Here is a 23,115-nt window from a genome sequence, read left to right on the forward strand (position 1 = left end):
AAAAATACAATGAGATATCACCTTTTACCTGTTAAAATGGCTATAATTACCAAGAGAAAAACCAAAAAATGTTGCAGAGGATGTGGAGAAAAGGGAAGCCTCATCCACTGCTGGTGGGAATGCAAACTGGTGTAGCCACCATGGAAAACAGTATGGAGATTCCTCAGAAAGTTAAAAATAGAAATAACCATACCACCCACCTATTCCACTACTGAGTATTTATCCAAAGATCATGAAAACATGAATGTGTAAAGATATATGCACCCCTATGTTCACTGCAGCATTATTCACAATAGCCAAGATGTGGAAGCAACCCAAGAGTCCACCGACTGATGAATGGATAAAGATGTGGTATATATACAACGGAATACTACTCAGCCATAAAAAAGACAAAATTGTCCCATTCACCACAACATGGATGGACCTGGAGGGTAATATGCTAAGCAAAATAGGCCAGATAGAGAAAGACAAACACCATATGATTTCACTCATATGTGGAAGAAAAACTAACACATGGACAAAGAAAACAGTTTAGTGGTTACCAGGGGGAAGGGGGTTAGGGTGTGGGCACAAGGGGTGAAGAGGCACCATTTATAAGGTGCACAGAGTTCATTGACCTCCCCACCTTCCAAGGATACTGGGCCTGGGCCCTACACAAAGGAATGTGTCTGGGCTCAGGGCCACTTCGGCCCTGACTCTAAGGCACAAGTTACAAAGAATGAGTCCTGTGTCATGTTCCTTGTCTGGGCTGGCCACCCTGACGGGCACCTGACAGGACTTTAGAAACATCCTATCCATGGGAACGAAAAAGATAGAAGCACCCCATCTGTGGGAACAAGAAGAAATAACTCAAAATATCCAAATGTCTAAAACCCTGAGTCAGAACCCAGAGAAACCTTAGGGTAAAAGGGAGTCACAGGCATAGAACAATTGGGAGTCTCACTGAGGAAAGGACACCTTGCCTCAGACCCGGACAATCGGCACTCCCACCCGCCGTACAAACTATTGGGACTTCCCCAGCTGATTGTGGTGTGGATGTTGTAAGTACCGATTTGTTGTTCTCCCTTATGCCCACTCCTTGTTCTGTTTCCCTTTATCCAAAACCTTTGATTGCTGAAACAACCAAATAGCCTTGGCGGTGCCTGTCATTCCTTGCCCTTTGCGGCTGCGGGCAACATATGGTGACTGAAAAATAATAATGCACAACTGAAACTTCACAGTGTTATAAACTATTATGACCTCAATAAAATAAAAAAGATAAAAAAAGAAAACTGGCGCAGTGGTTAAGTTTGCACGTTCTGCTTTGGCAGCCTGGGGTTCGCCGGTTTGGATCCCGGGTGCGGACACAGCACCGCTTATCAAGCCATGCTGTGGCAGGTGTCCCACATATAAAGTAGAGGAAGATGGACATGGATGTTAGCTCAGGGCCAGCTTTCCTCAGCAAAAAGAGGAGGATTGGCGGCAGATGTTAGCTGAGGGCTAATCTTCCTCAAAAAAAAAAAAAGAAAGAAAAGAAAAGAAAATTAGGGTAAAGCAAAGCAAAACAAAAGACCAAGAAGCTTAGGCATTTCTTTGCATTTCTGTCTCATGCAGGCTTAATGTGTGTATCCTCGCAAAGAGAAGGAATGTTCTCTCAGCAGTGGCTATTTCTTTTTTTGTTTTTTTTTTGTAACAGAGCTTTGTATGAAGTGCTGTGACAATACGGGAAGTAACTCTGCCTGTGGGCTTGGGGGGGTGCTTCACAAAGACAGTTGATCTGGGCCCTAAACGAGAAGTCAAGTTGAAGGGCCAGGATTGCAGTGCAAGATGGAGATAAGGGCACAGTCTGGCACACATGGATTTTCAAGTTTAAAATGAAATAGCTGGGGCCAGCCTGGTGGCTCAGTGGTTAAGTGCGCGTGTTCCGCTTTAGTGGAACTATCACATGGTGGAAGACGTGTGTTTGCCTGAGCCTCTCCCCGCTCCCCGTTTTGGACTGTGAACTCTCTGGGGGCAGGGGCACACAGTAGGTGTTCAATACATTTTTGATTAATCAAATGAATAAATGTTTCCTTCTCCCACTTTGATCTCCACTGCCATATCCATTAGAAGAACTAAACGGGAGAGCACAAAAAACAAACTTTCATTTAATGTCACTGGATCACATGTAAGGTGAAAGGACTGGTAGACAAGGAACTTAATACTAATTTTAAAAGAGCAGTTTTGAAGTTATGGGTAAGTTTTATCATATCTGCTATGCTTGTTTCCAAAACCCTTAGCTTGTGAAGATTATGAGTATGTTCATCACAACCCCCAGAGGAAAACAGACTTACCTTTGATGCTGGAAGCCACAGAGGACATGTTGATAATATTGCCAGATTTGTGAGCAAGCATCTGCCAAAATAAAACAAATAATAAAAAAAAAAATGCCACTCTGCAGGCTAAAAATACTACCTCTTTAAAAGATCTGCATTTACTCTGGGTTTGCAGAACCATCTTATTAGCTGTTAACATGAAGTACTATTAAGCAGTCTTAACAACCTCCTCATCACTGCTGGGAACTGATGGCAGAGTACACTCTCACTGGCAAGAACATCTCCCAGGGGGACTACCACCTTCCCTGTCACAAGAGTATCAGCAAGACCGAGGATGAACTCTAAGCCAGTGCAAATGAATGTTCATATTTACTGTGTTCCTGATGTTAGAAAACTCTTACTCCAGTGAACACATTATTTGATGAATACCTACAGTGGCTGGGTATTGTGTAGGTCCAGGAGATTCAAAGATAAGTGACACAGTCCCTGCCTATGGAGAGCTGCCAGTCTGACTGGGTGGCTGACATAATCAGCATCCAGAGACAGCATGGGCCTTCACAGAGAACAGGTGGTGGGTGGTAGGAAGGGGCCAATCCACTGTTGGACACTCAGAGGAGGGCTCCTAGGAGGAAATATGTGGGTCGGTTTTTGAAAACTAGAGTATTAGTGTAACCGTGGGCCCTCCAGGACCAGTTCAACTGACCCCGTCTTACCAACAGAGTAATAAGAGTGGGTTTTCAGGAACTGAGAGTCCCCCCTTGTCCAGTTCAGGCCAGGTAAGACCACCATTCCATCAAGTGGGCCTGCGCAAATGCCTGTTAAGTAATCTTTTTGACATCAAAGGGCTGAAAACTCCACCCTCAGATCATGCCAACATCACCATTCTGTGAATATGCGTCCTATGAAGAGCCATGGAGCTGACTGCACTTGCACAGATCATCACTCACCTCATTTCTCACCTCCAAGTATCCGTCTCCACCCTTCAGACCACCCTGCCCTTCATCCCATAAATTTTGCCCCAAGTCCTTGATCAGGGAGACAGATCTGAGAGAATACGCCTCCTGTCTCTTTGCAGATCAAGCTAGCAATAAAGCTTTTTTCTTTCCCCAAATCTGATGCTGTAATTAATTGTTTTTTTTCTACGTGCATTGGGTAGGAGAACCCCATTTTTGTGGAGTAACAGTCAGAAAAACAAAAGAGAAGCGTGTTTTAAGGAATGAGAACCATAGGAATAAAGGTTCTATTATGGAACTGGGGGGAAGGGATGGGTCTGGCTGGAAGGCAGGCCCTGGGAGGAAAGAGGCCTTAGAGGCCAACAGGGACTAAATTTAGGAATTTGGGATTTCCCCTGAAGATAAGGCAGGCCTTAGTGCAGAGGAGGAGCGGTATGTCTAGATCCGGGGATTACAGGTTCCTCTGGCAGCCTATGCTGGAGACGACTGGAAGCTGCAGTAGTGGTTCGGGAAAGGAGTGGTAAAAGCAGACACAGCAGGCAGAGCTCAGTCCATGGCCACATGCACTGATGGCAGCCTCCTGTCAAGGGCAGTGTTTCCTAAAAATACGTCCTGCAGGATTTCCCCACTCAATTGTGAACTTTGAGAGAGGAGGGTCTGGGGCTGTGTTGTCCTCCTAGACAAGGGGCACAGTAGGCGGTCAATACGTTTTGATGAATTAAGATCTCCTGAGGTGCTAGTTTAAAGTGCAGATTACTGGGCCCTGCCCCAGACCTAAAAGAATATATAATGAAACAGGCTGCTATGACTTAAAAAATGTTTTGTTTTCAATGAACTTACACTTTATTAATTATAACATATACGTATGTTTTCAAGATAATATTATGTACATGCAAGGGCATGGGTACTCATAAACGTTTTGGAGGAAGAAGCAAGAGGTTGAGAGAATGGGCCTAATGGGCACTAACTTTTCATGGAAGTCAGAGGCTGGGAGGATGACTATAGAGAACAAGGGGAGATGGTGGCCACGAGAGAGTGGGGAAGAGTTCAAATAACTGCCGGGAGGAAAAGGGAGAATATCAACTAGAGAACAGAGGAAGGAAAACCAGGATATACTCTATCATGAAAATCAAGTGAAGTTTCTAAAAGAGCAGAGTCTTGAGAGGCAGTGTAAAGGGTCTAGAGAAAAAAGTCACTTCCGTTGGGGTGAGTTTCTCCAGTAGCTTTCAGACAGAGGCAGGAATGGAGACGGTGAATGATCGAATGGATCAGGGATGAGGCTGCCAAGATTATACATCTCTTTATGGTCATCTTCCTACTTTCCGTTTTGATACTTAGCTACCAATCATACTAAAAGCAGAGAGTCTGAAACCAGCCTATGGCATGGTGCTGGAGACAGCGAAGGACACCGGGAGAGGCTGAGGTGACCCACCAAGTCAAGGAAGATGGAGGGGAGAATATATTTAACTCAACTTGTGTGTCTATAAAATAAAGAGAATCATAATGAAATGGGGTCCTCATAAAAAACACTAGGAAAATTAGTAGAGTAGAATGGTGTTGAAAACTAAGCCTTAAAATTATTCTTTCTTATCCATTTTAGCAAATAACCCATTTTACTTTATTGTTCCAGTTTTATTGAAATATAATTAACATACATAATCCATTTTTAATACATACAGCCCAACTTAATATATAAAAATGGGCTATTAAGTGAGTTCAGTCTCCAATCTTCTGAAATGCAATAATCTCTCAGGCAAACTAGAATTTCGCGCCTAGAGATGCTACTGCTGCCCCAACACTGGTACCATACATTCGGCTGGGCCTGTCTGCTGATTCTCCAGCCCAAAGTCCTTGCCTCCCTCCATGCTGCCTTCCTACCCCCAGCTCAGAACCTGCTGTCCCGTGTGATGCTCCCTCTGCCTGCCAAGCAGCAGCCCTCTGTGGCCCATAAAGTGGAGTGTCTGTACATAGTAAGGCCACATAGGACTGATCTTCCAGAAGCTCAGGCAGGGCTACAAAGGTCTCTAAAGATCTCCTCTAGCTGTATCTAGTCAGTCCCACTCTGACTCAGCTCTTCTGTCCCCATCAACCAGAACTCAGCTCCTAAACTTGGCAGACCTTGGCTCCTTGGGTCTTCAGTGATTCCATGCCTGACCCCAACCTGGACTGATAACCTAGATTCACTTACTCATTCAACCAACATTTGCTAAGCACTTCCGTGTGCTAGGGACTCTTCTACAATACAGCAAAGGAGGAAAAATCCCCAAACATCCAAGCCCTCCCCAGATCCTTGTCGTAATGGATCTTCTTTTCTAGTGGACCTTGGATTCTGCACTGACCTCTTACAGAATCTTCAATTTGTCCTCTGCCTTTTGACCGATCTTTCAGTCTTGGAATGTCTATCCATGAACAGAAATTTCCTACAAGTGTTCCTATATTTTGACCACCTGACCTTGCAGATCTGCTTGGACTCCAAATCCTGGCTTCCTCTGGAAAGTTCTAACTGGGTATATGTGTGTCATGGTTAACGAACACAAGAGGATCCTAGACAATTACTGCTGGAAGGGATTGTGTAATCTATCACCCTCATTTTAAACAGAAGAAACATGGGGCTGGCCCTGCGGTTGAGTGGTTAAGTTTGCGCATTCCGCTTCGGTGGCCCAGGCTTTTGCTGGTTTGAATCCTGGGTGTGGACATGGCACTGCTCATCAAGTCACGCTGAGGTGGCATCCCACATGCCACAACTAGAAGGACCCACAACTAAAAGTACACAACTATGTACCGGGGGGCTTTGAGGAGAAAAAGTAAAAATAAAATCTTAGAAAAAAAAAAAGTAAATAAATAAATAGAAGAAACACATGCTGAGAGAGCCTAAGTACCATCTCCTAGGGCACCTGGCGAATTAGGGGCAGAGCTCAGGCTGTGCCGAAGGTTTTTTGACACCAGAGTCTGACCTTGGGGTCAGGTTGGTTAGGGTCACCTTAACAAGTGGCACTGACTCCTTTTGATTCCCCATCCCACTGGTTAATATTTTGGGGGATTTTTTTCTTTTCGTTTTTTACAAACGAGTGTCATTGTTTCATATGGATTATTGTTAAGGTGCTTTAAATCACAGGCAAACTCACTAATTTGCAAGTTATTGTTCGATATTTTAAAAGTTAACACTTACAAGTGTAAATTTCAGCTCCACTGTGCCTCACACCTACGTTCCTCACTGATACTCGTGAAGCACTGCAGACACGAACAAGCTCATTTTACAAATGAGTCTCACACGTCTCACCAGCTGTGACGGACGCTCTCCCCTTTTACCACAGCCTTTGCTTCTCCCCAAATCCTGTGTTAAGGACCAGCCTTCAAAAAATGCATCCAAGTTCCAAATAACAGATTTTCATCACCTCCAGATAGGTAAAAAAGGCAATTTATATTTTTAAAAAATTTGCTAGTTCAACAATCTGTGGGCCCACCCAAAGATCCCTTCTAGGCACTAAACAAATAGATTAAAAACAAATTCCTTTGTTACTAAGTCAATTTCTCTAACTTTCCTTTTAGCATTCATCTGCATCCTTCTTGACATTAGGTTGAATGTTCAGAGCAAAGTATCAGTCCTGCTGCGCCATTAAAAAGCTCTTCTCCTGCCCCGCACAGGGCAGCATTCAGTACTCCAGTCATCTCATCCAGCAGGGATGGATGGAAAGAATGGCTCTTCTGCATTTCACTAGGATTTAATTTACAACCTTGAACTGAGCTGGTTCTGTACTCAGTCAACCCGTCCATTGTCTGAGCCCGTGCTGTCTGCCACTGCTGGCTTACAAGCTCATTTGAAGTCAACATTTTTCATATTTACACCTGTCTCCCCTAGAGCACCTGGTGTGGTGCTTTGTATCAAAAGGTACTTAAAGCTTATTTGTATAACAAAATGAAAAACATTGATGAGCTGTGTGAAGGCTGGAGAATTCAAGGGTGGCAGACTCAGGAGGAATACTCTCTCTTCAGCACATGCTGTCTCTCACCTCTCTGGAACTTCAGTGGCTCAGCTAAAGACAGGAGAGTAAGGAGGGTACTCAAGGTACAGAAAAGCAGTGGGGTACATCCATCCTGAGAGCGTGTGCCTAGTCTTAGCTCTAACCACTTGCTAGTTATGTGATTTGGGCAAGTTACTTAACCTCCTAGTTTCTTTCTCTGTACAGTGAATGGGACAAAGTAGTACCTACCTCATCGGATTGTTCTGGTCCCACAGGCCTCCTGCTGTCCCTCTCCCTGGAAGCTTCTCCCCAAACACCTGAATGGTTAGCTCCGTTGCTCCATTCAGCCTCTATGAAAATCTCACCTTATCAGTGAGGCCCTCTGGGACCTCTCTAATAACTGAGCTTTTTTTCTCTTCATAGTACTTATAACTACCTCACATGTTATATGTTTATTTGATTACATATTATCCTGTCTCACCTCTCCAAAATGGAAGTTCCCTGACAGAAGGGACTTTGTTTAGTTCTCTGATTTGTCTTCTGCACCTAGAATGGAGCCTGGCATGTAGAAAGTGCTTAATAAATATTCTTTGAATGGATGAACTGGAAGGTCAGACGAATTAATTTATACTAAATGCCTTGGTATTTATGTTCACTACATGTTAGTCATTACGTTAACTACCATTACTCTTCAGCACATGTGAGGATTCTTTCTGGATGCCCAGGATGGAGACCTGGAGACTAACGTGGTGGTCATCCTGGTGGTGGTCACCTTACTTTAGGAAGAAAGGCCTTGATCATCAGGTACATGCTGCGGACGTTAAGATTCATTGAGAAGTCCCAGTCTTTCTCCTCACAGTCCAGGATGGTTCCATGATGAACAAAACTGGAAGAGTAATTAAACAATGGGGAAAAATTATCATTAAAAACGATTTCTATTCCACTTCCTTTTCATTTTTATTTTCATTTATTGACTTAGACCATTGTCCCTTCCCTAACCAAGACTTTTAACAATTCAAACATAGTATCACTTGGTACATTAGGTAAGTAAGTGTCTCAACAACTTAAGGTAAAAAATTTGTTATTTGAAAACAAGATCCTTCTTTTAAAAGAAGGCGGCAAGTGTCTGGAGCCCCCAAACATAAGAAGCTCTATACCAAATGCACAGGAAATATCAACGCCATTACAAACAACTGAGGACACTTGCCCCAGTGGACTCTGATTTCAAGAGCAGCAGTGCCCTCAGGTGGCAAGAACTTATCATTCTCAAGGGAAATCAAAGTTGCAGGGAAAACAAGTATCTCACCATCTCAGGGCAGCAAAGTAATATCGCTACTGTACAGTTCTGACATACTGAGTAAACAAAGCAGAACAAAAGAAAACCCTCAAAATAGCCTTTGCTATTTTCCAAGTCACATTTCCTCAAGGAAGCTTTATAACAATGGGGTCCTAATTGATTTCACTGTCCCCTGGACCAAAATTATGTAATTACTTATAAAATATTGTCAGTTGTGATTCCCATGTACCACTGTACTTCCAGTTCAATCAAATGACAGCAAGAACCACATGCTATATTTCTATATCCCTTACTTTGCTGAAAATTTAATAGATGCTCAAAAAATAATTTTGCTAGTTGATTTTTTCATGGTTCTGAATATATTCTTCTATGAAAGATGAGCAGATTATTTATAAAATAGATAATCATAAATTGTTGCTTTAATTTCCATACATTGTAACACATGATAAACTATGAATAGACAGACTTTTTTCATACTGAAACATGATTAGGAAGAATCATAAAAATACATAAGAAGGCTCTAGGATTTTTCTATCAATGCCACAGTATAAACGTTAACACCACACAAGAAAAGTGGAACATCAGACTCTATCTACTTAGTCCTGCGTAAGCCTCAACTGTCCTCATCTCTACTGTCATGCCTGAAAAGGGAGAGTGAGCACAAGCACTAGCTGCTCCACATGGGGCTGCTCCAGCTCCAGTCTCTCATCCTTCAAGCATGGTTCAGCAAGTTTGGTACTACTCTATCAAGTTCAATTAAGCCATTCTCTTTGTGCTGTATATAAAGCAACAGAGTGAAACTTCTTTTGCTGGGATTAATTGCCCTAATAAGAAATGCTGCGCTTGGGAGGTAGAAAGAACTTGCCAGAATGTTGTGCCAACAAATGGGGAACATTCGCATTTCAATAAACTGAGTACTCAGTTTTTGGCAGATATACTTTGCCTTAAAGACACTCCTGGAAAACAGTTTTTAATTTTATTTTATAAGTCTTAGTGGAACATCAGTGACAAGTCCACTGGTGTGAGCCTGTCCCCAGCCTTAGGTAGATCAACAGCGTTGGATTGGTAGCAGTTGTCTTGAGTATCCTTAAGTGCCTTTAGGCCCCAAGCACATGTCAACTTCTATGGCTGTTTTACTTGCTGAATCTTACTTGTAACAAAAATTCTGTCCAAAATCCAGCTTTATTTCCTAAGGAATATATTAGGGTTCACAAAGAATAATTTGGCCATATTATCAAATTTCTTTTAATAAAAGACATAGAAAACTTTCTGTGAGGAGAATGAAATTAAAAAGTTATGAATTACCCAGCAACATTAAAGAGAATGTCAACTCTCTCAATTTCATTGGCAAACTCATCAATTTGTTTTTTTTTTTGTGACATCCAGGACTCGAGTCTGAATACCTGAAACATAAAACAAGGGAAACTATTTACTTATACCCATAAAAAATGTTTAGTCTTGTAGATGTAGCTGCTTTGAAGTACAAAGATTACAGTATCTGTCCATTTTGCCTTCATAGGATTGTTGACCATTGGTAGGGTCTTAAGAATCTTAAGAATCTCATTAATAAAAATCTTAAAATCCTCCCCATCCTGAACTCCCAATAACACACCTCTCTTTCCCTCCCTTTCTCTTCACTCTCTAAATTGAATACTAAAGGCCTTTTCTGAGAAAAGACTTTACAGTGAAGTATGAATGATCTATATTAGATGCTTCTCAGTGAGCCAGCAGTAATAACAGAGCGCAGGCTTGCTCTTTCCCCAGAGGCGAGTCACTGCCCCAGGAACACTGAATCCTATCTGAGTGAGGGGTAGGGAAGGGCAGGGCAGTGAGACAGGAGACTGCTTCCATTTGTGCACTTTACCTTCATGTCAATTCCATTATTTATTGGAAACAACTTTGTCAGTCAAGGGTATAATCACTTATTTCTGCACTAAATTGCGAGGAGAAGAAATGAGGGGCCAGGAGAAGGGATGAAACACTTGAAAGCTAGACATGAGAGATCCAGCATTGGATCTCAGAGACACACTGTAATAGTTACTAAAAAACCCCAAACATTCTCTAATAAAAGAAAGTCACTATTTTAATGTTTTTAAAAAAAATATGGTTTATTATTCTTTTATAGATATAGAAAGAAAAGATTATAAACATAGAAAAGGAGAGAAAGGGGAGAAAGTTTTGGGAGGACTTTCTTCCCTTAGTACTTTTTCAATACTTTTTCAGTACAACAGCGTTTTTCTGACTTGGAGTTAAAATTCCCTATTATTAAAATTAAATAATTTTCCAATAATAAATAAACAATCCAATAATTAAAATAGCATAGTCTAATTCCGTTCATGAATTCAATGTGCTAATTTGCATTTGATTATATAACCTGTTCTATTTTGCTGGAAGAATTAACTTTCAAATGAGCTGTCTGTTCTGATTTCTTTCAGAGGAACTCTAGTTGAAGTCCTTTGATGCTGGAGTTGAGTTCAGTGTGGTGCAGTAAGGGGTGATACACAGCGAAATAATTTGCATACTCTCTTAGGGTTTCTGATCATATGTGACTTTAGGGCTGAGCTGTCTCCAATATGGTAGCCACCAGGCACATGTGGCTACTAAGCACTTGAAATGCAGCTAGTCAGAACTGAAATGCGCTGTAAGTGTACAACACACGTGAATTTAAAAGATTTAGTATGAAAAAAGAATGTAAAATATTCCATAAATTTTTTTTATATTGAGTATGTTAAAATGGTATTTTAGATATATTTAGTTAAATAAAATACATTACTAAAATTAATTTTCATCTGTTTCTTTTTACTTTTTAAATGTAGCCACAGGAAATTTAAATCACACACGTGGTTCACATCATTTTCCTACTGGACAGCACTGTGCTGAGTAGGGCACAGAAGTGAAAGTTGTCATTAAAAGTTAACGCAACAACTGTTAAATTTCACATACAACTTTGTAATTAGGTACAAAATCCTTCAACATGCTGGATAAAAAAAATTTTAAGTATACAACTTTTATATATTTAAGTTTACAGATTTTTGTCTGTAGGTTCACAGAATATAGATTTGATATCAAAGAATCAGGCTCTAAGAAGAAGGCCGGTGGAGCTGACCAGCCAAGTAATTTTCTTTCAGCAGACGAGTACTGTTTTTTATAATACCTTATGGACTCTGAATCCCAAGTTCAAGCTGCTGAGTTGCTTACCCGGGTACTTTTCCAGTTCTTGAAGTTTGGACTCATTGATATCTGTGGCTATGACTTGGGCACCTTCTCTTGCAAAAGCCTGGAAGACAACACACAAATGAATCCTTTGTTTACTTGGTTAAGCTGCTCTCATGAATAGAAAATCCTTTAGCCTTTTCTCCCTTTATCTTATTTTCATTGTTTTCCTTATACATGGGTGGAATTTCAAACTATCTAGTCTCACTTAGCCCTTCCCATTGTTATTTTTATCATTAATTAGTACAACATGACATACATTGTGCTTGTCATCTGACTTTATCCCTTTTAGTAACATCAAATACAATCGTGTTTTTAAAAAACTAGGATTCTGTTATTAACACCTCTCAAAATACTACTATTCTGTGATTTGACAGCCTTTATTCCATTTCTGAGCAGGTGACTAAACCCAAAATAATGAGAAAAATGGGTTATTTCAACACTTTTCCTCCTAAGAGTATACTAGTGTATTTACAAATATCAAACTAATCCTACCGTTACAGTTAAGCTGCATTATTAGCTCAAGTGAGGACTATAATGTGCAAGAAGCTGCTATAAATTACAAGGTAAAGGTAACCTGATAGTCTTAGAACTCTGGAGTCCTATGTCTGAACTGAGGTGATTTCAGAGGGCTATGTACTCCTTTAGGCCCGCTGTAACAAATTTATTACAGTGCAGAGAAACTGAGGCAAAGAAATAAATTCTCAGCGTCAAAAGTTATGAGACGTCACATAATAAATATGTGAGGTAAGCCTTGCTTCATCTGCCTGGGATCAAGAGTAGCAACTTTTATTTTTGTAACTTAAGACAACAGAAGCACAAAAGCCAATAAAAAAAAGAAGTAGAGCAGAATTAAACAGCCATGGGATCTGTCCACGTGATTCAACACCTCCAAAGGCAGGAAGCAAACAGAGATAGTAACTTACTATGGCAGTGGCCCGGCCGATCCCCTGAGCAGCAGCTGTCAGGACGATGACCTTCCCATCAAGTCGACCCATAACGGAACCTGCGGTTTAATCTACAGACACGTGTATTTAATGGCATGCACTGTAGACATGGTCCTATGCAGTAACATCTAGAATGAATGGTTCAATGTACTCCTTTAAGAACCTGAAGATGGCACCTCAGCACAAATATTCCCACCATGAGAATTCTCCAAGAGCGCCCACTCTAGATACCTAGCTTTGTACATCAAAACCATTTGGCACAGCCCACTCAACTGATACTCAGTAAGAGACAGACATTGGACTTGACCCACCTTTCGGTTTTTTGAGAACCCAATGCTGATCCAGAAGGGGTGGAGTCCTCCCCTCCCCATCCTCCCCGCTGTGCCCGCACGCACTGCTATGCCACTGGGCATGTCCTTCCTGCTTTCTGTCCTGTAAACTTCCGTTGGGTTTGCACCATCAATCATTTCTAGTTTGTTTATTTATATTCTTATTTTTGCAGGGGAAGATTCGCCCTAAGCTAACATTGAACCAGGAGGCTGAAGTGGAGTGCACCAAACTTTAACCACTAAGCCATCAGGGCTGGCTCTCATCTGTGGTTTTTCCTTGTCCCTTGGAAAGATTTCACCATCGGCCTCAGAAAGTCACTGAACAAAAGAACCGGAAAATCAAATCATGTCCAATACCCCCATTTTACAGATGAGGAAACTGATGTGGCCTGGTCCAGGTGAGAGAGACAGACGAAACGCAGGCCTCCCCATAACGCTGCCGATCCTCTTCTCAAGCTTAAGCCGGCGGGAGTTAACGCTTTAACAGCCACAGTCAGTCACTTCTGACAGGCAGGACTGAGACACTGTGACCGGGGGAAAGGTGGCGTGCATCAGGTCTGACCAGTGCCGACTGCAGGGCGCGCGGAACGGCTAGCGCTGAGGTCGGGGTGGCGAGGAGTCAAACGATGATCAAATGAGGTGGTCTTCAAGGAGCCAGGCTCTCTCCCCCATCCTGCTGTTCTCAACGTGTGCCTCTGACCTCGCGCCAAGTCACAACATGGCTGCTATGTCCCAAGGCACCATATCTGCATCCGCCCCAAAAAACACCAAGGGAAGGAGCAAAAGCCAAAGGTCTTTCTACCCAAGAAGGAAGGCCTGCTCAGAACCCCGGCCCACGTTTCACCCGCCAGCCCTAGCAGCCGCGGGGGCCGGCATGTGGGGGCGCCGTCTTCCCCCCTCAGGATGGGAAAGGCAGGGAAACGAGCTGGGAGGGCGTTGAGCGAACGCACTCAAGCAGCACGCGCGCACACACACCGCGCCCGAGAAGGCGCAGGCGGCTTCTCCGGCCTGGGCCCCTAAGCCCTTTCCTCCTGAGCCCCACTCCGTGCTCCTCAGCCACGCGCGGCTCCGCCCGCCGGGGGCGCTCACGCGGGCAGGCGTCAGGCAAGCGGGGGCGGGGGGTGTCAGGCAGGCGGGGGCGGGCGCACCAGGGGGGCGGGGCGGGGGGGCGTCAGGCAGGCGGGGGCGGGCGCGCCCGGGGGGGGGCGGGGCGGGGTGGGGGGGCGTCGGGCAGGCGGGGGCGGGCGCGCCGGGGGGCGTCAGGCAGGCGGGGGCGGGCGCGCCGGGGGAGGCGGGGCGCGGGGCGAAGGCCCGAGGTGTGGCCCGGTCTCGCGCGCTCCTTCCCGCGTCCCAGCCGGCGTCGCACCCGGGCCTCCCACCAGCCGGTCCAGCGGGCCTCGTGTCGCCCGGACCCCTGCCGTCCAGCCCTCGGCCGCCCGGGGCCCGCGGCGTCCACGCGCGGACAGGAGGCGGGCGTTCCAGGGGGTGCCCCGCCGTCCCCGCCCCTGCCCGGGCGCTCGCTCCCTCTGCTCCCAGCGCTGCCCCGAGCTGCCGGCGCCCGACTCCGGGACCAGCTCGCCGCTGCCCGAGGCGCTCCGACCGCGGCCGACCTCGCCAGCCACCAAGAAGCCCAGCCACTCTGAGGCAACGAAATTTTCACTGGTTTTCCCCCTTCTTACACGAGAGGTTCATACTCACTTTAAACTTGGGGAGAGTTGAGATATTTTCAATATGTACTTTAGGAATGAGAGACTCCAGGAACCTTTACCCACCCCCAGTCCTGAGCGTGCGGATCAAACGCTGTGACTTGAGCCCGTGCGCCCTGCGGCTCTGGGCGCCGGGCTCCGGGCGGCCTCCCCGCCTTTCTGGGCCCGGAGTTTGGAGCCGAAGGTTTACTGTTAGGTCAACTGCACTGCCACGCTAAAACAGAGTTTTTGGGAAAATGAGTTGCAAACATGGCCTGAAATGGTAAATTCCAACATGAAAAGCAAACGTGATGGCTTTCTTACTGTAAACACTGGAATCAAAGTGTTAATTTTTCGTTATCAGAGGCAGAGCATTTTCGGGAATTCTGTCTTCATGAACCCGGAAGAAAAATGTTCACTGAAAAATCCTCTCTTCTTTGGTTATTTTGAAAAACTTAAGATACCAGACTTCCAAATGCACCCTAATCCTGATCTAACTGCTAAGATTTCCTGAAATAAGTAACGTGCAGAGCAAAGCAACACATAAAAATTAAACATTTCCTTTTCCCAGTCCATTTAAAGTTTCATTGAAAAAATACCAGGAAATCTTACTTTAGAGTAGCAGCAGGTGGATGGCGTCCTCCAGGTCACTGCGCGAGCGGCAAACGGAGACCGACCTTCGTGCAGACAAGTCAGGCGCTTAATGATGAATGCTGGGATGTGTAGTTCAGGTTTCTTCCGAGTTTGCTGGTTCTGTTTCCTTGAGTTTTTAAGGATTCGCACATTGGTATACTCAATGTGTGTACGTGCTGCCGTCTAGTGGAGCTCAGGTCGAACTGCTAACTCCGAGTAAACGGTGAAAAGCGGAAAAAGCCCCCGCAGCATGCTCAGGACTGGAAACCACTCCCTTGGCTTTGACCCCTCTCAGTCCCTGTCGTTTGTGTCTACTACGTGCCGTTCTGCGGTGTTCAAGATGGAATGAGGCAGAAGTCGCATGTGGAAGACGGCAGAGCCGCGAAACAGAAGGAGCCCAGGTCACTGAAGATACTAGAGCCTTCTCTCCTGGCCCTTGACATGATTGCTGAGAGGGCAGCACACGTTCTCTCGCGTTGAAGGTATGGTTGTGGTTCTCTTGTGACGCGCCGTCTCTTCTAACACTAATACACGCTTAGTGGCGGAATGCAGGCGTCCTGACTGCACTGGCGGTGGCGTCAGGGAGCAGGTTGAGCCTCAGTGGGAGTGTGGAGGCTTCAAGGAAAGAACATGCTGGGTAAGAGCAAAAAGCCAAGTCTGGCTGAAGAGAACAGAGACACAAGAAGGAAAAGAAAGGACTGGGTCACGTGAGCCCTCTACACTAGGCTTCGTAACTCCAACTTTCTCAGGCAGGTAACTGAGCAGAGTGAGTGTGTAGGTTGTTTGTGCACGTGCTGTTTAAGTGGGTTCACTCAGCACCCACCCAACTCACTTTCCCCTGCCTCCTACACTGTAAGGGTGATAAATAAGTGACAAGCAGTAGGCTATATTGGAGGATATGAGGAAGCCATTTGGTTTGAAACTAATTTGACCTGACCTTGTTTTTCCAGAAAGGTCTGTTGAGCATGCATTGTACATCTGCTTTAAACGCTTACAATGTCCCAAAGACAAGAACAATGCCCTTAAAGATAAGGAGGTAGCTTCCCCCCACATCGGCATTTCCTTTAATATGCATCTCTCCCTAAACTAAGGATTAATTATGGACCTGCTGTGCTCACTGTGTGACCACCCACCTTGTGACCACTGACCTACTGACCTCTGACCTGCTGGGCCAGCAAAGCATCTCACGATAATTGTAAAAGGGATATTCCTGCCATATATGATGGATGCTCTTTGTTCCAAGACTGTGTATAACCACTCGGTACACCCCACTTCTTTGGTGCCCTTCCTTCCTTGGGGGAGGAAGGCCCCAGGCTAGTCCTCAGACCTGACTCATAATAAATTCACCCCAATTTTGATTTGTAGATTGATGTGGATTATTTGTGTCAAGGGGCTGAAAACAAAACTCTCAAATTGCCAGCTTCCTTTGCTGCTAGGGTTGGCCAATGAAATGTGGGCTGGAGTTTCTGAGGAGGCCTTTCTTCTTGGATAGAAAGGCCTTTGGCTTTTGCTCCTTCCTTTTTTGGGGGGGGGCAGTCCTGGAACGTGGATATGATGCCTTGGGACCTAGCAGCCATTTTGTGACTTGGTCTGAGGTCAGAGGCACACACTAAGGACAATAGGGAAGAAAAGGAACCTAGTTCCTTGAAGACAGGCTTAAGACAAAATCCCTAAAGTAACTCCTCTGGACTTCTTATGTGAGAAAAATAAACTTTAGTCACTTTTCAGGTTTTTTGTTCCTGGAGCTAAGTGTATCCGTAACAGTCACAGTGGTTAAGAACAGACTGTGGAGTCAGAAAGATGCAGGTAAGTCCCACATCTTTCCCTCACCAGCTAAGTGAGTAAGTTACCCAGCTGACCAAACCTGTTTCACATCTGTAAAATGAAGGTAGGCATAGCACCTACCTCAGGGATGTTGTGAGGAGGAAGGACTTGGCATGTACAATAGTTGTTACATTTGTACTTAAAAATGTGAATGATTATTAGAAATTCAATTATAATGGATGGTAAAAATTACCCTTAAAGATTTTTTAAAACCCTGCCCTAGTTTCTGCTTGTGTTCACATAAGGTCTTTGGTAAAACTGTCTCTCATTGCCCCACTGTAGCTTCTAACACTGGGTCTAATGACTGTAATCACACGCAGCTGTGCTCCTTGTGTTCCTAACAACATCTTTCCTTTCTTTTTTTTTTATGCTTTTTTTTTGGTGAGGAAGACTGGCCCTGAGTTAACATGTTACCAATCTTCCTTTTTTTTTTTTCCTCCCCAAAGCTCCAGTACATAGGTGTATATCCTAGTTGTAGGTCATTTTAGCTCTTCTATGTGAGACACTGCTACAGCATGGCTTGATGAGCGGTGGTAGGTCCACACTCAGGATCTGAACCAGTGAACCCCACGCCACCAAAGCAGAACATGCGAACTTAACCACTTGGCCATGGGGCCAGCGCCAATACCTTTCCTTTGACTTTTGAGGATTTTGGAATAGACTTTTTATGAATATGAGAGTTCCCTAATCAAGGCCAACTCAGGTACCTCTTTCTCGATGCAGCTGTCTTCAGCCTCCCTTTATTCACAGATCTTCAACAATTATGCTTACTCTACGACCGCCTAAGTCACATGGTATTGCAGATATTTGCTTACCCCTCTGTATAGTCAGTGGACTAAATTTGTTTAAGGTTAGGGACCATATCTTTTTCACCCTTACATTGTGATCAGCTCATATTAAAAGTATGAGTTATTTGTTTTCCAGCTACATGAGTCCCACAAAGTCAGTGCCTTTCGGTGCCTAGACCAGTGATCAGCACACAGTAGAAGGTAGTTAAATATTTGAGTATGAATGGCAGGCTCTCAATAAGTTTCCTGAACATGATTCTGCTAGGCTCTCAAGAAAATGTTTCCTATGAACAATACTGTATTTTGTCTTCTCTGGTCCTGACTTGACTTTTCAGATTTTAGCGTCGTCTGACCATCTTACTGCTTTTTAACATTCTCGCAAGTTTCCATTGCTAACTTTCATCATTGTTCCTTCACAATCTTTCATCATGACACTGAAACTCAGGTCATAAGAGTTAAGCAACATTCTGAGGGAGACATCAGCAAGATGGAGGAATACAAAGTCCCAGCTCTTCTTCCCTGACAGAGACACTGTCTTAACAGCAATACATGGACCAAAGTATCTTTGTGAGAACTTCAGAAGCCAGGTAAGAAGTTGCAGTCCCCTGGGTAAGGGCAAAGCTAACAACTTCCACCCTGAAACTAGGCAGAAGAGCCCTTTCATTTTCCCTGCGACCACCTCTCCCCCAAGCCAGCACAGCTCACCCCTGCTTACAGCTCCTCCATCGTGAGGAGCAGGGGAAAGAAAAGAGAGGAAAATTCATTCACAGTTCCGTCTTTTTGGAGAGCTGCCTGAAGGACTGGTTTCTGTCTCACTTGACCCGAACTGCTGATGGAACTGGCATGGTCTGGCACCAGACAGAGACTAGCGTGGCTCAGCACCATCAGGAGTAGGTGCCCAACTCGAAGCTTCATCCTCGGGAGGGAGGGAGGGAGGAGAACAGAGCGTGTGTCTTATGTGCCAGCGTTTTGGAGGGCTGCCATTGGGACTGGTTTCTATCTCACCTGATTTGGGGTGCTGATGGGAGCTGACGTAATTTGGATGCCTGGGGGCCAATGAGAACAAAGGAGAGTGGGGTGGCTTCCTGCTGCAGCACCAAAGAAGCTGCAGTACTACAGACAGATATTAGAGGGAGCAAGAGATTATGAGCTCCTGAAAAAGAAACTGGCAAACCTCTCTAATTGGCAAATCACACACACAAGCCTAGAGAGTCACATCTGCCCAAAAGCTTTCAGAGGGCCCACAATCTATAACTGGGCTGACTGATGAAGGTCTTCCCCTGTATGAAGCAGCCCATAAAGACTGGAAGAGGTGGCTATTTTTCAAATGCATAAAAGTCAGCAAAAAAATCAAAAGGCACACAAAGAAACAGAGAAACACGATGCAATCAAAGAAACAAACTAAATCTCCAGAAACCAACTCCAAAGAAATGGTGACCTATGAATACCTGACAAACACTTGAAAATAATAGTTTTAAGGAAGCTCAATGATCTACAAGAGAACACCAATAGACAGCTAAATGAAATCAGGAAAATGATGCACAAACAAAATGAGAATATTAAAGAGATGGAAACTATAAAAAAGGACCAAACAGAAATTCTGGAGCTGAAGAATACAAATAACTAAAATGAAAAATTCACAGAGGGGTTCAATAGCAGACTTGATCAAGCAGAAGAATCAATAAGTTGAAACCAGGTCATATGAAATTACTCAGTTAGAGAAGAAAAAAGAAAAAAGAATAAAGAAAAGTGAAGAGAGCCTAAGGTACTTATGGGACATCAGCAAGTGGACCAATATATGCATCATGGAACTTCCAGAAGGAAAGAGAAAGGGACAAAAGATTTATTTGAGGAAATAATGGCCAAAAACTTCCCAAATCTGAGGAATGAAAGATATCCAAATTCAAGAGTTAAGCAACATTCTACTAGACTGGATATCTGAAGACTGATCTTATATATATATATAATTTCTATTGAGTTCATAAGAGTTGACATCATTGTGAAATTTCAGTTGTACATTGTTTCTTGTCTGTCACCACGTAAGTGTTCTCCTTCACCCCCTATGCCCACCCCTCACCCCCCTTCCCCTGGTAACCACTGAACTGTTTTCTTTGTCCATGTGTTTGTTTATATTCCACATGTGAGTGAAATCATCTGGTGTTTGTCTTTTTCAGTCTTACTTCCCTAAGCATAATTCCCTCCAGGTCCTTCCATGTTGTTGCAAATGGGATGGATCCGTCTTCTTTTAATGGCTGAGTAGTATTCCATTGTATATATACCACATCATCTTTATCCAATCATTGGTCAATGGGCACTTGGGTTGCTTCCAGGTCTTGGCTATTGTGGATAGTGCTGCTATCAACACAGGGGTGCATATGTTCTTTGGATTATTGATTGCAAGTTGTTTAGGTAGATACCCAGTAATGGAATAACTGGATATGGTATTTCTATTTTTAGTTTTCTGAGGAACCTCCATCTTGTTTTCCATAGTGGCTATACCAGTTTGCAGTCCCACCAGCAGTGTATGAGGGTTCCCTTTTCTCCACACCCTCTCCAACTTTTGTTATTTTTAGTCTTAGTGATTATAGCCATTTAAACAGGTGTAAGGTGGTATCTTAGTGTAGTTTTGATTTGCATTTCCCTGATGATTAGTGATGTTGAACATCTTTTCATGTGTTTCTTGGCCATCTGTATATCTTCTTTGGAAAAATGTTCATATCCCCTGCTCATTTTTTGATTGTGCTGTCTTTTTGTTGTTCAGTTGTGTGAATTCCTTATATATTATGGAGATTAACTCCTTGTCAGATATATGATTTGCAAATATTTTCTCCCACTTGGTGGGCTGTCTTTTTGTTTTGATCCTAGTTTCTTTTGCCTTGCAGAAGCTCTTTAGTCTGATGAAGTCCCACTTTTTTTCTTCTGTTTCCCTTGTCTGAGAAGACCTGGTATTCAAAAAGATCCTTTTAAGTTTGATGTCAGTGAGTCTACTACCTATATTTTCTTCTAGGAGTTTTATGGTTTCAGGACTTATCTTCAAGTCATTGATCCATTTTATTTTTGTGTATGGCATGAGATAATGGTCTACTTTCATTCTTTTGCATGTGGCTGTCCAGTTTTCCCAACACCATTTGTTGAAAATACTTTCCTTTCTCCATTGTATGTTCCCAGCTCCTTTGTCAAAGATTAGCTGTCCATAGATGTGTGGTTTTCCTTCTGGGCTTTCAGTTCTGTTCCACTGATCTGTGTGTCTGTTTTTGTACCAGTACCATGTCATTTTGATCACTATGGCTTTGTAGTACACTTTGAAGTCAGGGATGGTGGTACCTCCAGCTTTGTTCTTTTTTCTCAGGATTGCTTTAGCAATTTGGGGTCTTTGGTTGCCCCATATGAATTTTAGGATTCTCTGTTCTGTTTCCATGAAGAATGTCATTGGGATTCTGATTGGGATTGCATTACATCTGTAGATTGCTTTGGGTAGTATGGACATTTTAACCGTGTTTATTCTTCCAATCCATGTGCGTGGAATCTCTTTCCATCTCTTTATGTCATCATCTATTTTTAAGACTGATTATATTTTTAATGGCCTTAAAGTCGTTTTATTACCCAGGTGAACATACCTACTACTTTGCAATACTCTTATTCAGTGGAGGAGTGAACATCGTAGAGAATCAACCTGCAGCTCTGTAATCATGTCTGGTTTGGGTGCAGAGGAGAAACCAAACTCCCAAGGGACAGGCCTGAGGGACAGCGTTATAGGAAGGCACAGTTTCACTTCACCCTAGTGAACCTGTGACAGTGTGTTAAGGTAAGGGAAATAACCAATTCATAGACTTTAACAGTGATGGCTATGATATAATTAATAATCTCTCCCTTTGAATAAGTCTTCTTACCAAAGAGCCAAGAATGCCTTGAAATCACTAACTCTGTTCTAAACCTTATGCAACTTGCTGTTTTATATGGTTTTTCAAAGTCATATGATATAAAAGTACTATCAGATACTCTCTAAAACCACAGTTCTTAACCTCTTATAGAGTAACAGACCTCTCAGAGAGTATGTTATAAGAAAGTAGGGACCCTAGTATCCTAGAAAACTGAATCCACACACAAAAGATAAAATTTCAGAGGTTTTACAGATTGTGTGAAGCCCATCCATAGATGCTTTATGTGTTGCGGGGAGCCCAGGTTTAGGAATTTTGTTAATTAAATGATGCTTTAATTTATGTATTATCTAAGTCACATGTGGATAACGAGATTAATGAAAATGTATACATTTTATGTATACACGGAAAGACTGGAAATTTCCTTCAATAACTTTATTCTTCACAAAATATATAAATAAATAAAACAATTCAACTTCTAAAGTATTATCACATTCAGGAAGAAGGCAGTCTATCACCATTCTAAATGACTGGAATGCCTCAATTTCTAATGGCAAAGTGCAAACTGAATTGAAATTAAGTTGGACTGTGACATCATTGCCAGGGATAGAAAAATAAAGTAACAAATACAGTCATTTCTAAATAAGGAACACTAGGCCCCTAGAAAAGTGACAGCAGAGTTTACTGAGTCTTGCACTCGGGCACAGCTTGTCCTGAGGAGGCGTGCCAAGGGCCTGGCTGAGGATCCACACTCTCTGCTCCAGCAGTTTGTTCTTCTGAGAAAAAAATAGAAAGCAAAAGTCATCTTATTAAAAAACACGTTTGGTTGCAACACAACATACAGCTTATATACAGTTTACCTTACAGCTGAGGTAATGTTTTCAAATTGATAACCCATTATGTTCTCCTGCTGTTCTTTAACATCTTTCAACGGCTTCCTCTAGCATGCTCCCAGGATGAAGTAAAAATTCCTCTCCACAACCCACAAAGTCCTGCGCATCTGGCTCTTCTCTCTCTGGCTTCACCGACTTCACCCAGAGGAACCTGTGTGCACTGCGCTCTGGCCACACGTGGTTTTCCAACCCTTCCCCTGGTTACGGTCTCTCCCAGCTGGGCCGACCCTGTTCCCTCTGCCTGAATCGCCTTCCCCTCCCCTCTTTGTTAAGCTAACTCACCTTAACCTGTTAGATCTCAGTCCCCTTCTTCAAGGAAGACTTCCTTATGTTCCTAAAACAACCTATTAAAAACTCATAGGCTTTTGAACTCTAGAACTGTACCTTTTTTGACTACTTGATCACCGTCTATACCCACT

The 23,115-nt window shown here is 43.5% G+C and overlaps 1 protein-coding gene, 1 long non-coding RNA gene and 1 pseudogene across 5 annotated transcripts in view; 1 reads left to right on the top strand and 2 right to left on the bottom strand.

The window, feature by feature from the left end:
- LOC139043623 (dehydrogenase/reductase SDR family member 6-like) overlaps positions 1–15,890 on the bottom strand; it is a 30,146-nt pseudogene extending 14,256 nt beyond the window's left edge.
- The window catches only part of LOC139043624 (uncharacterized), a 50,622-nt gene continuing 41,795 nt past the window's right edge, over positions 14,289–23,115 (top strand). The window contains exons 1-2 of one of the 3 annotated variants that reach the window (XR_011500696.1): positions 14,289–16,066; positions 17,042–17,119. This is a non-coding gene — a long non-coding RNA (uncharacterized lncRNA). The remainder of the gene's footprint in view (positions 16,067–17,041; positions 17,120–23,115) is intronic. The other 2 variants (XR_011500697.1, XR_011500698.1) reach the window with 2 other exon arrangements.
- LOC139043621 (centromere-associated protein E-like) overlaps positions 22,038–23,115 on the bottom strand; it is a 79,770-nt gene continuing 78,692 nt past the window's right edge. For both annotated transcript variants that reach the window (XM_070503596.1, XM_070503595.1), the window contains one exon: positions 22,038–22,579. In XM_070503596.1, the coding sequence (XP_070359697.1) occupies positions 22,485–22,579 (95 nt within the window). In that variant the 3' untranslated portion in view covers positions 22,038–22,484. The remainder of the gene's footprint in view (positions 22,580–23,115) is intronic.

This window comes from Equus asinus, unplaced genomic scaffold (assembly GCF_041296235.1).
Source record: "Equus asinus isolate D_3611 breed Donkey unplaced genomic scaffold, EquAss-T2T_v2 contig_307, whole genome shotgun sequence".
Lineage (NCBI taxonomy): Eukaryota > Metazoa > Chordata > Mammalia > Perissodactyla > Equidae > Equus > Equus asinus.